The following is a 15203-nucleotide window of genomic DNA, read 5'->3' as shown; positions in this document are numbered from 1 at the left end:
AGAAGTGATCCCACTCATTGAGCTCAGCTTCACACCTTTACTCCCCCGTGTGACCCGGCCCAACCCCCCAGCCATTTGTGTCCCCGTTATGTGAAACACGTCAAGAGATTTTAAGCACAACTTAAAATTTCCTCCAGCCCACTTCCATGAAGTTGTCATCAGCTCATTCATGTGTCGTTTCCACTCCGCCTCCACATTGCTTCCTCCCTCTTCTCTCCATGTCCAAATTCCAACCTGGCTCGCCCGACTGCGCTTCCCCACCGAGCCACAGTGGCAAACTGACATTCAGAAGGACCTGGAGGGATGTGGGGAGAGGAGGGGATATTACTGTACTGGTCCCTGAAGGCGCTGTGAGCTGAGTTGGCATAGCAACGGTGCTCCACTGCCACCTGGTGGACAGACGAGGACCCTGCACCCCATCCCGCTTATGCCTTTTCCCCATTTTGTCACTTTCCCTTCTCATCTGGCATTTTACATGTATACTATCAGCCAGGGATGACTGTTTAAAAATGATCAATTCCCCCTTTTTTTTCCAATTTTTAAAAAAACAATATTTTTTTCTGGCTGATGGTAAACTCCTTACTGTATTCTTTGAAGACATGGATGCTTTGTATTCCAAGTATTGCCCGACTGTGTGTCTTCTAAAGCGTGTCGACCTGAAATGGCACTTGACCGTCTCCTTCCCTTTTCTTTGTTCTCATCTTTATTATTCTCACTCCTCACTCCTGTCCCCTCTCTATTGGTAAGTTGTACTAGGTTCAACTCGCATGTCTACACGTGTTTTTTTTTTTTTTTTAGTTAAGCGCTGCATCAGCTGCCTTGTCTTTCAGCTCAATTCTTACCCGAGGCTGCGAGAGGAGACAGAGAGGATTGTGACCACTCACATCAGAGAAAGGGAAGGAAAGAGCAAGGACCAGGTGGGCTGGATGATGAGCTCTCAGATCTTGATGATGATCTATAAAAGTGTAACCCTCACTCTGTGTAAAAAGTTTCATGTTATGTTAATACTCTTGAGATTTTTTTTCTGTGCACTGTGACAAATTGACAGCGTGTCTCTAGGAATCGTGTTTAATTGTGACCCCTCAGTCCTAATTGTGATGTTCTGCTTCAAATGAAGGTTCTGCTATTGATTGACATTGAACTGTCCTACATCAACACCAACCACGAGGACTTCATTGGCTTTGCTAAGTATGCACCTCCAATCTTTCTCCCCCCCCCTTTAAGTGCTGTCGTACTTAAAAAGAAAGATGCCCTCTAATCAGATGCCAACGACGTGAAATTTAACAAATTTTACGCATTCCAAAAGTTACAAATAATCATCTGCTTGGAAGCTGCGATGCATTTGTATGCTTTAACACACCAGCCTGTAATAGAAAGAAATGCAGCTTCGCTGCCTGTCTCTTTCGTCAAATGCACAACCGAAAGCTTTTCTTGTTATTTCTCGGTGATAGGTTTGAGCATGTGAGCATGCGAAAGCAGCCTCGCGACGCTCGGTCCAGCTGTGGAAATGGCCGACGTTGACATGCTTACATCTCCAGCCCATGCCACCTCACTCCATACGTTTTCCACCCGGCTTTTTGAACTTGCGTTTTTCTTTCAACAGCTACAGTGTCAGGGCACATCCTACATGCATAGTTGTGCATGTCCTTATTACTCGATGGTGATTGTGGTGTCCTCTTCTTGCGTCCTATAATCCAGCCACTTTTCCCATTTATCCTCAAATTGTCTCTCTTCTCGTCTCATTTTATGTGTAACTTTCCCCTTGACAAATAATTCTTCCCTCCTGTTCACCCACAGCTCCTCAGCCCATGGTTCCACATTAAACTACTTTTGCAATTTCTTTTTTACTCTCGGTAGCAGCACTTCAACAGATACTCAACAAATTTGTGTATGTCGTCATTTATTATTTAATTCATTTATCATGTCAATCCCTAACTAACCACACAAAGTTAGAGATCAATTTCCTGTTTGACTGTAAATGTAACTCAATCTGACCGTCACTAGAGCAGTGCTAATGTTAGTGCACTGACTACCAAATTGCTGATAAATGGAATGATGTCGTGGAATCTCTTGCTTGACTGCTCATGCTTGGTGTTATGGTAGCTGGTCGACGCGTGACTATTGTCTGCTCGGTGTGTATATATGTGTGTGTGTGTTGTGCTGGCATCTGACAAAGCAAGTCGGTGTGTGCACTCAGTGCCTCGCATCTGCATGGCGAGTTGATTCCCGTATATAACGCGTCAGAGCTCAGCCGGGGCTCTTTAACGGTTCTTATGACATCACTTTCAGTCTTGACTACAGAAGGCTGGATGATGGTAGCCCCCCAGGGTACAGCAACAACAGGTGGGATGTAGGGGTGTGTGTGTGTGTGTGTGTGTGTGTGTGTGTGTGAGAGAGAGCGATAGTGATAGATTTGTCGTCGTTATTCTCATCCAGACTATAAAAGATTATCTGTGGTTTCAACAAACAAAATGGAAGTGGCATGGATGTTCTTTTATTTCCAGTATATTTTTTTAAACGCTTTGCTGTCTGTGCTCATTGTCTTCTCTGTCTTTCTTTGTGTAATGACAGTGCACAGCAGAGGAATATAGCAGCCAACAAGAAGCGGCCCATTCCTAACCAGGTACGTCCCATCGGCAGCCCTCTGGCCTTTTCACGACTGTCAAATTTAATCTCCGCTGACGGATGCCTCCCATTAGCAAGCCTATTAATTATACCTGTCTGCGACGGTCGATTGAGGCTGTGGCTTTTAATTCTCCTTGACCTACGTAGCTGCTAATAAGATCCACCTTGTACATGGTTTTAACTCCAGGACGTGCGTATTCTGTAGACTAATATACACAGATTTGTGTGATTTACACCAGCTGTCGTTAAAGTGAAAAGCTGACATTTAGTCAACCCCCAAACTTCGCCTTCCTGCTTTGCTGCAGCCCTCACCCTCCCGCCTGCCCCTTCTTTTTAGTTTTTTATTTATTTATTATTATTTTTTTTTTTACTTGCAACTATGTTTGAATGCGAGTTTCTGGGCATGATCTTTTGCTACAATTAAGCATTTAATGCCCTAATTGTAATTTGTTTGTTTCGTTACATTAACTCCATTAACTCTCCAGCGTCTATATCTTGTCTAGAAATTGAGAGCGTGCATGAACCTGGCGCATGTCACCTGCGCTATAAACTATGACATAACCAAATTGTGGTTTATGTGGAGCCATTTCTAATTGCATGTAACTCTCTCGCTCTGTCTCTCCCCTGTTTCTTGTTCTTTTGTCTCATGGATTCCCTCCTTCCACCCTCATTCCTTCCTTTCCCTCCAATTTCACCCTTTTTCCTCTTCCTCTCCTCCTGTGCACTCCTCCTTCACATCTGCCTGCTTCCTCACTTCTTCCAACTGTGGTTTTGTACTACCTTCCCTCTTTTTTTTTTTGTTTTTTGTTTTTTTTTGGCTTGAATCCCCCTCGCCTCCCTCATTACCACAGGGTGAAATTCTGGTAAGTACCCACTGATGTAAGCCGCGCTTTGCCGGGCAAGGCAGCAGAGGTAAGGCCGAGCAGCAGAACCGAGGCCGTCACGTACGCGTCAAGCCACGAGACGAGCAGAATTCGGCTATCGCCGTACTGAGTAGTTTTACCCCTCTACAGCTCGGCGTTTTTGGCGAGGTCCTGGAGGAGAAGGTATAGTCTCCGGACTGATTGCAGTCCTTCCGGTGCCTCGCAGTTACCAGCAATTTGGAACTGCTTGTGCGATCCCTGTTAATTCTTTCATAACATGACAGTAATTGTCTGCAATTCTCGCCACGCCACTAACATTCAAAGCCACACGACGCACACCCGGAGGGGCCGCCACTGACCGGAGATGGCGCCGGTTCCCATTGTCTCCAGGCTGTCGCCTCTGCTGCCTCCTCGTGCTCGGTGGACCCAAAAGTCCGCCTTGTCTCGTCCCAGACTTCGTTGGGGGGTCGGGGACATCGAATCGACAACACACGTTCATCGTGTCTCCTCCATGCATGTTAACATAATTAACATTATACTGAAAACTAATGAATAACTAATTTTATATTCATTTTGCAGAACAAAAAACACATTTGAATTACTCTAAATTTTATAATACATTTGTGTCTGGTTTCTGTTACTGATTAAGGTGATGGGTCCGTATTGAATTTTCTGCCGTTGAAGATCGACTTCATGTCATTTCACGTTCTAATCTTGTGGTTAACCTGTGATGCAAGCTCCCTCATTAACTTTACCTTTTTTTGTGGAAAAACCTGCGATATGATATCGGGATATTTTGAGTTGAATGTGTTTATTTTGAACATGAAAACAAATCAACATTCTAAAATGAAACTTAACGCAACTTAACGATATATGGAAAGAAAATTGTCAATGATGCGTAAGTGAAGTGAATCGGCCGATGCCTCACAAATGAACTCGTTCACTGCCAGCCCTCCCAGTTAACATGGATATTTGACTTCTAAAGCCGTCAGTGGCAGTGATCAAGGGAACACATTGATCATTTAACACAAAAATAAACTTTATTATTTCCATAATAGTCCCATGGAACCGTCAAGTATTGCGTAAAAACGCAACAAATCAGCAATGTATCGCAATATTGATGTTTTGTCCAATGCTTCTGTCTACGGTAGATCAAGGGTGTCCAAACAAAAGCATCGAAGCAGCTATACACCCCCCCCCCCCCCCCCCCCCCTTTGATTCTCATTTGTGTCGCAGCGTCTTTCCTCCTGCAGAGAAACAATTTAGCGCTTCTGAGAAAGTTATTTTTGCTGGCAAGATAGGCTGCCGCCGGAGGTCTAAATGTGCCGCGCTTTCCCGTATGTGTTTATGTTGGCGCCTCTGAACTATAGGAGCTTTCTTTCTCATAAAGTAGTCTGCCTGAGCGAGGGAGGGCAGGAGGACCATTTTTGAAATATGCCCGTTCGCACTTGAAATAATCAAACGTCTGATTTCACCTCCCTCTTCGTATGTAGCGATCGTAGTTCAGTGAACATAATGACTTTCAGCACTTTGCTCCTCCTGCTTTAAGACGATATTAACCCCACTGACACCGACAAAAGTCGCCGTCTGAGCAGCCTCCGCTTTTGTTTGTGGCTTTTTCCTGTGGCGTCAAAAAGAACTAATCGTGCTTACTACTGTCATCGTGTTTTGTTGTGCATGAATTACTGCCGCACGTCACGTCCATTCTCCTTCAACCCGTGTCTCTGTGTAATAACACATATTAGTCATATAAAGAGGATGACATGTTTCATTTAGAGTAGAAAACAACTAAGGTAAGTTGGTAAGTTTTTATTCATGTCATTCACGTTTCAGTATTAACGATTTTACATGTCATCGGAGCCCGTTGGTCTCGCTACAAGACATAATGACAAAGCTGTTTTCCTCAATCCTGACACCTCTCTTTTCCCCTTCTATTCTTTCCCCTCACGTTTTCGGATCAGGTCATAAGGAAAGGCTGGTTGACCATCAACATTAGCATCATGAAGGGAGGTTCCAAGGAGTACTGGTTCGTCCTCACCGCAGAGTCCCTGTCGTGGTACAAAGACGACGAGGTGAGCGACGTCTTCGTCCCGCTGTGTGGCTTGCATGTGTGTCCCGGCCCAGCCTAACCAATGTGCAGACTACTGTTCAGCTGAAGCCGGATGAACAGGTAGTCTGAACACTGGGCAGGCGGGGGGGTGAGGAGGCCTCCGATGGGAGGAAGGACCCTGAGGTCAGTGTGGCCGCTGGTCGCTCGCTACTTGGGACAGAGTACACAGAGATTAAACATTACCTTGAGGGCACCCATTGAGAAGTCACATACTGTGCATGTTATATCTCATGCTCCTCTTCACATAAACTGCAATGTTCTTCTTCCAAAGGTGGCCTACAGTGTAATTTTGAGTTTTATCTTTTACATTATTATTATTATTATTTTTTAATGGCTATGGCATGTGCATGCAATTGACTACGCTACACTTTTAATAGTTGCATTTTTATGTGAGGACTTTTATGTTGACACGTTGACATTTAGCATGAAAGTCCTTTAACTCAACTCAAAGGTTTCAACCAAATACATCTTGCCGCCATAGGTTAATGAAAAGTAATGTCGTGAATGTGTTTTACTCACCACTTCGTCGTCCTTTCCGAGGACTCGTTCCCCTCCGGTAACCTAAAGCGTTCAAACTAGACCGCGGCCTCGGCGCTAACTGAACACGTTGCACTTTCTAACGCTGGCCACCGCCAAGAGGGAGAGAGGTGACGCGATCGGGGAGGATGGTGGAGGCAAACTGACGTGGCAGGCGGGCTGAAGTGTTCCAGCCGGGATCCGACTTTGGAATTTGCAGGAAATCGTACTGGGTTACGGGGGGCGTGGGGGTTGCGATGCTGTGTGTGTGTGTGTGTGTGTGCGTGTGTGGCCTTAGTGTTTGGACTGTGGGTTCAAAATCGTTGTGAGGGTCAGTTTGTTCACACTCGAACATCGTGTAACATGTTAAAGCAACAGGTATAGATTTATTTTATTTAATTGTTTTACCCTGTGTGTGCGTTTTGTTGGGTGATGCAACGTTTGGGTCTACGCCACCCTCTGCAGACATAAATGCTTCCAGATGTTTCTTCTCACCAGTGAAAGCTGGCACCCCACCCTCCCCCTCCACACTGCTCCTTCATGCTCCTCCTTTTCTTCCTCCCCCTCCTCCACCCACTGCCTTCCCTTATTTTTTTTATGATTGTTTTAAACCAGTTTAATGGTCTCTCACACAGAACCTTTTATTTTTATTTTTTTTATATAATAAATACACCTCTGTTGTCCATATACCATATCACAGACTATTTTCCTCTCAAATAGTGCCTGGGGGCTTTATTTACTCGACTACAAAAAGTACTACCAGACCTCTGTTAGGGTTAAAGTGTTTCCTTGAGAAGTGGATGGATTTATTTAAAAAAAAAAAAAAAAAGTACTATAATAATTCCTCCTCAAATACAACAAATATAATTAAAATGCATATAACATGCATTCATTTATAATATTTTCCACATCCAGGTCAGCAAAACAAAATTCAACACATGCTTCCATTTTCGGGCGCTTTTGTCTCAGTATTCACACTCACATTCACGCGCAAGTTTTACAGTGCCTGATTCTTTTGAGGTCAGTGTTAAAATATTGCACTTTATCTTTAAACTTCAGCTTTACAGATCCCTCGTCTGCTTTGGTGGGGGTATCAAATGCCTTAGTACTAGTTGCCTAGTGGCACCACCTGTTATTTTTTTCCCCTCCCTTTCCGTCCATTTGAAGAAATCCGTTAGTATCGTCTTTCTAGGTGTCAAATTCAAATGGATAGATTGTGATGTTTGAGCTTCCGTCTTCACGCTTGTGTGTCCCCTGGCAGGAAAAAGAGAAGAAGTACATGCTGCCCCTGGATAACCTGAAGATCAGAGATGTGGAGAAAGGCTTCATGTCCACAAAGCACATCTTTGCAATCTTCAACACAGAGCAGAGGTCAGTGGCCCTTCTCTTATCTCACCATCTGCTCTCCGCCTGCATGAACACACGTCTACCCTATGTACACTTTTTATTTTTATTTATTTATTTTTTCCTTCACCAGAGGTGCGCTAATATTCTGCGTTTGTGTGTGCAGGAACGTGTACAAGGATTTGCGGCAAGTCGAGCTGGCGTGCGACTCTCAGGAGGATGTGGACAGCTGGAAAGCGTCCTTCCTCAGGGCCGGCGTTTACCCGGAGAAGGACCAGGTTAGAGCAGTTCGACCATGCCACAAAGTACAACCCCAATAATAAATACATTTTTACATAAAGATGAGCATTATTATTTTAGTATGGGCTACATTTTAAGCCTCTTTGGATACAACTGTTGTATTGAATTAGACTTCATAGGGTTTGTCAAATTTGAGGCCAGAATGAAATTTATTTACTCCAACTCATAATCTCAGTGTGTTTGGAATAAACAAAAACTGATTTCCGTATTCGTCGTTTAGAAATCCTATTTGTTTCGAACACTTGAGAACCAAAATACCAACCGAACTGAGGGGACCACAAAATGATGTAGAAGAAGCGAAACGCACATACAACTACTAAGTATAGCTTTAAACCTAATGCAAAGCAATTGAATCATTCATAACTAAATGAGTCTTAGTTGATTCACAGCTCGTCATATTTAAACTATAGTCACACATTTTAACTGATTAAATTTCATCGGTTTCACAATTCACAGATGCTGATTTGAATGACTCTGAATAAATACATTCTAAAAAGTTGATTTAAATAACACAATATGCAAATACTTTAAAACGAAGTATGCTGTGGTTCGTTTTTTTCGTTTTTTTCTTCCTCCAGTACTGTATTTAAAAAAGGGGGTTGGGGCAAGTTCCAGAAAGAGAAAAATTAACAATTCTAATTGAATATTTCTGTTTAAAGCATTGGTTGTACTAGACTGTAGAAATAAAAATAAATGTTAAGTCTGGTTTGGCCAACTTCAGCCCTTTGAGTGTTTGTGTTTGACACCCTTGGATTAGATGTTGCAGGTGTACCGAATGAAGAGTCCGATTGTATTTCTGAATCTCATGTTACATGGCCGCCTCAGACGGAGAACGAGGAGGCGGCCCCGACGGACACCTTCTCCATGGACCCTCAGCTGGAGCGTCAGGTGGAAACCATCCGCAACCTGGTGGATTCCTACATCGGCATCATCAACAAATCCATCAGGGACCTGGTGCCCAAGACCATCATGCACCTTATGATCAACAGCGTGAGTTGCGGAAGCCTTTTTACCTGCGGCAATGTAATTGGAATCAGAATCCTCTTTGTTGACAAAGTACGTCACGGCACACAAGGAATTTGTCTCCGGCAGTTGGATCCGCTCTAATACGACAGCCGCTATAACAAACTACACCTTTAGTTCATTTACACAAATGTGCAAAGTAAGTTTCTTTTCCTGCCTCCCATCCAGGCGAAGGACTTCATCCACTCGGAGCTGCTGGCCTACCTCTACTCGTCGGCCGACCAGAACAGCCTCATGGAGGAGTCGGCCGACCAGGCGCAGCGCAGGGACGAAATGCTGCGCATGTACCACGCCCTCAAGGAGGCGCTGCACATCATCGGAGACATCACCACCAGCACCATCAGCACGCCCGTGCCCCCGCCTGTGAATAACACCTGGATACAGGAGGCCAGGTGAGACGCAGGCACATTGGCGACAATACATGAATACATGAATGGCTCCACGTTGGATTTTAATGACCAACAAAATGTATTAAAATCTTACACAAGCATATTAACAACCTAACCTCCTTATGACGTTAAACTACCGGCAACAATCCTCTGCAAAATTTATTTTAAAAAATGTTTAAAAAGACAATGCAATTCATAATTCAATGTATTTTAATAGGAAAGTCATTGCGAAAATTCCTTGAAAAGAATCATTAAAAAATTCTAAACATAGTTTTGTAACCAAATTATTTTGGAAAATCCTCAGTAAAATTAGAAACAAAAATAAAAAGTCAGGGTATTGGTATGGGGGGAAAAACACCTAGTAGTTTTTTAAAATGTAATTAAAAAGGCCAATCTTTTTTTACAAAAAAATAAAATAAATAAAAAAATGTAAAAAATCAATTTTAAAAAATTATTTTTTTAATCAAGATTATATTGTAAAAGAATCCTTGGGGGGGGAATTAAGATAAAGGAAGAAATATTTGGAAAAAAAATCATTTTTTTCATTGCTAAAAATATTTTTACTAAAATATTAAAAATTATATATATACTCTTCTGAATAATTTTATGGGAAAAAGCAGTTTTAAAAAAAAAACATCCCAGGTTTTTGTATTTAATGCAGGTTTTGTATGATTTGGGAAAAAAAATATTTTTTTAAATACAGCTTGTATCCAAAAATTTTACGCAGGAAGTTTTGTTACCAATAATTAAATAGGAAAAGTCTTCGGGGGGGGAAAAAAAACAAACAAAAATTACAAATAAAGGTTGTCATATGATATGGAAGGGGGAAAAAAAATCATTGTAAAAAAACGTTAAATATTCAGGTATTTGTCAACAGAGTGTTGAAAACATCCTCGGTGGCGTAATAAGTCTTGAATTTGTCTTCTTCGTGTTCTCGTCCCAGCCCAACCCCTCAGCGCAGGCCGCCCCCATCGGCAGCCCCGCCCCCCGGCCGCCCGCCCGCCGTCCGGGGGCCGACGCCCGGACCCCCAATCAACCCTTCCCCGGTTTTCGGCGCCGCTCCGCACAACGCGTCTTCGGGTTTCGGCGCCCCTCCCATCCCCTCTCGACCCGGTCCGGCGCCCGGGGGCTTCAACAACTTCCAGGACCCCTTCGGCGCGCCCCCGCAGATCCCGTCCCGGCCCGCACGCATCCCGCCCGGCGTTCCCAGGTTTGACAGCCGTAACATCTAGAACCCCCCCCCCCCCCCCCCCCCCCCCCACCCCAACCTCGACTCTCTCTCTCTCTCTGTCTCTCTCTCGCTCTCGCTCCCTCACTTCTCTCTCTCTCTCTCTCTCTCCCTCTCTCTCTCTCTCTCTGTCTCTCTCTCTCTCCCCCTCTCTTCTCTCTCTCTCTCTCTCTCTCTCTCTCTCTCTGTCTGTCTGTCGGGATGTTTTGGTTTCACTGCATGTTCTCCATCTTCTCTCCACACTGCAGCCGAAGACCTCCTGGCGCTCCCTCTCACCGGCCCACCATTATCCGCCCTGCCGAGCCCTCCCTGCTAGACTAGACCCCGTGGGCCGAACCCACCCTAATTCTCTTCTGTGTGTGTGTGTGTGTGTGATGGGACTGGAGGAGGTGATGATTATCCACCACATGTAGGATGCATTTCAAGTGAATCAGCTCAAAGGCTCACTGTAACATGTAGTCTGTCTTGCTCATTAACTACCCGCTCGACCAATCAGCAGAGCACGTTAACGAAGCAAATAATAAGGACCGTAGATGTCGGCTCAGCGGTTTTTAAAGGAATGATTTAACATCCGTAGCGTGTTTTGTTACTGTAAAACCCAAATAAAGGTGACCCAGATGAGATGACAAAAGAGTAGAAATCGTCACCATGATAATATTTCTTATTTTCTGCAGTGTTTCCTTCAGATACAAACTTCTTTTTATTTATTGTTACCACCAAGTGACATCTCAACCATATAATAGAGGCTCTTATTTTAAAAACGATTTGAGTTTGCCATAAGGAAATTCAAAATGCAAACTTTTTCTCTCTTGGTTGTTAAAGGGTAATGACTTATTCATGTTCAATAGCAAACAAAATAACATAACACACACACGTACGCAGAGTAGCCAAACTTTCTCTTCCCAGTTACTTCTAGTCTAAATGAGCAAATATGTCCCTTTTTTAAAGAATAAAACAAAGGCTAAATGTAGCTTTTTGCCCGTAAACGCCCCTCAGCAGCCGCGTGCACTTTCCCTCACCCATCATCGTGCTTTTTGACTTTATATCCGCCTCCTCTTCTATGCATTCAACCTCTTGTAAATACAGAGAGCGGGGAGGTTAGCATTTGTATATCTCATCGTCTCAACACGCTTTAGATTTCTAATGGGAGAGCGGGACGCACTAACGCTGCCTGTGTGTCATGTGACTAACTTTTATTTATAACCCGTCATGTATCGGTTGCATGTGGGGGAGGGGCTTCGTTGTTTGCTATGTGTCCTTGCTTTAATTCAGGGTTTCCCAAACTGCTTTGAGTCCTCCCAATGTGTTTTCGCATATACTGTACATAAACTGCTAATAAAGAACACAAGAAACCTGATTGCTGGTCGCTGGAACAGGACAATAACCTTGACAATCGGCGAGACGCTAAAAATGCAGTTTGGGAAGCCCTGCTTTATTGAATGATATGCGGGGTCGAGGGGGGACATGGATTGTGGGGCTACTTGTGTATAATGGTGGTGGTAATTTTGGTGTTTTAAAGCCACATCTTTTTAAAAAAAAATTTGGGGGGGGGGGGAATTACAGAAACAAACAGGCCTTAAATGATGTCATCTTATTATTTAAAGCACGGGTGTCTGTACTTTTTCTTCCACGGGATCACCATTCAGAAAAATTGAAAGGGATGCAACAGCCACTTTGAAATTCTTCACCTTGAATTTATTTAATACGCTAAATCAGTGCTTCAGTGTAGGAAAAGTTGTCATAAATTAAGTTTGTTGACATAAACTAATATTTTTTCAGGGTTCTTGTTTTTCCTCGAGCTTTATATTTACATGAGAAAAGAAAAGCTAGGTGACAAAGTAAAAAAACAACATTTTTTTCATTATTTTGGGTTGGTGCCACAGCAGACCTTGGCGTCACGTCTTAGCGGACTGACGTGCGATTGGTTGAAAACCAGGAAGTGGAGGGATGAGAAGCAGCTTCTCTTCTCATCAGTGTAGAAAGAACGTGGGAGAATTCAGGCGAACGACACGGCCATATCAAAATTTTAGATTTTAATCTAGGCCACGGCTCGCTAAAAACTCGATTGGCGGTCCGCAAATGGCTTGGAGTTCGAACACCCCTGCCTGAATTCACACAATTGTCAACACACACTCGCCCCACAAGATGGCGCCGTCCCCTCGACGTCTTCACCGTGTGGTGCCCGCTGAACAGCACAAAAGTGGCGTAGTCATGTGTTTTTTTTTTTTTTTTTTTAAAAAGAGCCTGTATAGCCTCACAAACACGCTACGGAGCCATGAAGAGCCAATAAAAGAGCTCGTGTACAATAAAGAGGCTTTGGTGACACTTATCTTGCTCTCCTCCTCTTTCGTCCATCATAACGTTAGCATTAGCATGGCTGCCCAAGTCATATTTTTCAAAACAAAACACAAAAAAAACAGTCGAGTTGCCTTGATTCAACTTGCATAAATATAAATAAAATACACCATTTTTGCAAGCAGATTGATTTTTTTTTAAATTTGTATTGAGATTGCGACTAAGTTGGAAATGACTTGGGCGCATATGCTATTAGGCCATATGCTATTAGGCTTTTACTACAATACAATATTTCATAGTTTGGCACTCTGGTCACAATATTAAGTACACCTGCACAAATTATTCATTTTCATCATACTGAGACGTGTTTGTAATATTTTATCCCTCTCCTTGAGCTGAATATGGAAGCTAAAATATTAAAAAAGAGAATCTTTTTCTTTTTAAATCTAATGTAATTTTTTCCCCCTATTGCCTGAATGCCAAGAATCAGTCACATTACACTAATGTAGTATATTTTAAATGTATTTAATATATTACTGATTTATTATTATTATTATCATTGTTACTATTGGTAATCCAACCTCTTATGCATGCTATTTAAAAATATTTTTAAATTGATTAAAAAAATTCTTTGGGACACATTTGATAAAAAAACATTTCTTCTATATTCTATTTGATTATTGATTTTTACTCCCCCAGTGTAACCAGTTTGGCGCTTTTCAGCACATCACAAAGATGCCCACGATAACGGCATCATATCTGATCTAATTCCATTGTGCAGATGTAATAATATTGTGTTGATTTGGAGAACGGGTCCATCTTGACGATGCGGTCATAGTTAACACGAGTAATTAACGGTGGCTGATTGTCGTCGAAACAGGCGACCCCCTCCGCGACGGAATCTGTGGTGACCTTCAGCGGCCTTCGGCCAGATTGAAATGAGGAGCGACGCTCTAAACTAATAGATGTCTTACACTGCCAATGAAACACATGCATTCAGCATAATTTATTTTTTTTCTTCTCATGTGAATGTACAAGTACGGTGAATACAAAGTTTACACACCCATGTTCAAACGTCATTTTTGTGCTATAAAAAAATAAGATGAAAAAATGTCAAAACTTTTTTCACTGTGAAATTTTTTTTTTTTTTTTTTTTTTTGCCCGTCTCCTTCCAGATACTTATAAACAATGAGATCCCTCTGATGCCATAAATTAGAAGCTCTCTACAGGTTATGGCTTGTGCTCTATGATTTGACTACAGATATGTCAGGAAAGCTGACTAGAACATCTGAACGTTATTTGTGTTCATCAGAGGCACCTTAAACAGTGGCAGGTATATGCTGATTAGTTAACAACAGTTTGAATGTGATTGGTTGATTCTGAACACAGCCACACCTGGTTATTAAAGGGTGTGTACACTTTTGCAATTTTTTTTTTTTTTTTTTTACCCTCAAATTATACAAAAAGGCGAGTTGTATAGATTATTAACGGTGGAAAAAGTTTTGCAGACTTTTTTTTTTTTAACCACAAAAACATGGCATTCCAACCGGGGTGTGTCTATCTTTTAGATCCTCTGTACAAGGTAGCAGTGTTGGGCGGATTAAAAAAACAGGATTAAAAGGAAAAGAAGCACACATGAAGAGTGATTATTGTTTTTATAAACTTTAGCAAAAGTAGAATAGTGCTCTTACTGCATTTTTAACCAACGGCACTTTCTTGAGACTAAATTATTTACAAATTGGTTCTAATGAGCAATAGGTATTGTTGTTACTCAATCATTATAATTGAGTCCACACACAAACCCGTGGCCTACTGCTTGCCAAATAATCAGCCCACATTGAATTTGTACACATAATTTATAAATGTACAATTTTGAGTTCTCCTCGTCAGATTTTTAGGTTGTTGTTAATTTTACAAATTACAACTACTCGTGCTTGTAAAATTGTCTGCTTTCTGTCACAATGTTACAACTTTGATCTTGTAATATTTTTTTTTTAATAAAAAAGATGAATGTTATTTTTTTTTAAATTCCCCATATAACTATATAGATATAGAACTTCTCCAAAAAAAGCACAATTTTTCAAATTTTATTTCTTTTGAGATTTCTGTTTTTCTTATATTATTGCTCTATTTTCATAATTTCTATTTACGGCTCGTATAATGTAAACATCATATTACCTTGCCAAATAGTGAGCCCACATTTTCACTTTCTATGAGCGAAAGCTTGTTGCCTGCCAAATAGGGCCACCGTGCTTTTTTTTTTTTTTTGGGTAAGGATTTATATGAATTGTCGCTGTCAAACAAACAAGATGTGGAAAAATGGTCATGTCCAGTGAATGATTTATTTGTATTTTTTAAATACTTTATCAGGAAAATTAACCAAACAAATGATGAAATGGAAACACTCAGCGAGACTGTTTTTCCCATATTGTATATATTTATTTCTAGCTGTACTGTTTGAAAATGTAAAAATAAATAAAATAAAATCATCTGTTGCCATGTATAAATAT

At 41.8% G+C, this 15203-nt stretch overlaps 1 protein-coding gene across 6 annotated transcripts in view; it reads left to right on the top strand.

Moving 5' to 3' along the window:
• Positions 1-15203, top strand: part of LOC133415227 (dynamin-2) — a 27302-nt gene extending 12099 nt beyond the window's left edge. For 2 of the 6 annotated variants that reach the window (XM_061701134.1, XM_061701130.1), the window contains exons 11-21: positions 831-917; positions 1118-1188; positions 2572-2623; positions 3477-3488; positions 5450-5560; positions 7376-7485; positions 7625-7736; positions 8584-8748; positions 8950-9173; positions 10114-10380; positions 10647-15203. In XM_061701134.1, coding sequence (XP_061557118.1) covers positions 831-917; positions 1118-1188; positions 2572-2623; positions 3477-3488; positions 5450-5560; positions 7376-7485; positions 7625-7736; positions 8584-8748; positions 8950-9173; positions 10114-10380; positions 10647-10719 — 1284 coding nt within the window. In that variant the 3' untranslated portion in view covers positions 10720-15203. Of the gene's footprint in view, positions 1-830; positions 918-1117; positions 1189-2571; positions 2624-3476; positions 3538-3638; positions 5562-7375; positions 7486-7624; positions 7737-8583; positions 8749-8949; positions 9174-10113; positions 10381-10646 lie in introns of those variants that run through there. The other 4 variants (XM_061701135.1, XM_061701131.1, XM_061701132.1 and 1 more) reach the window with 3 other exon arrangements.

The sequence above is a fragment of the Phycodurus eques genome, chromosome 16 (genome assembly GCF_024500275.1).
Source record: "Phycodurus eques isolate BA_2022a chromosome 16, UOR_Pequ_1.1, whole genome shotgun sequence".
Lineage (NCBI taxonomy): Eukaryota > Metazoa > Chordata > Actinopteri > Syngnathiformes > Syngnathidae > Phycodurus > Phycodurus eques.
This window is presented reverse-complemented; position numbering and strand designations above follow the sequence as displayed.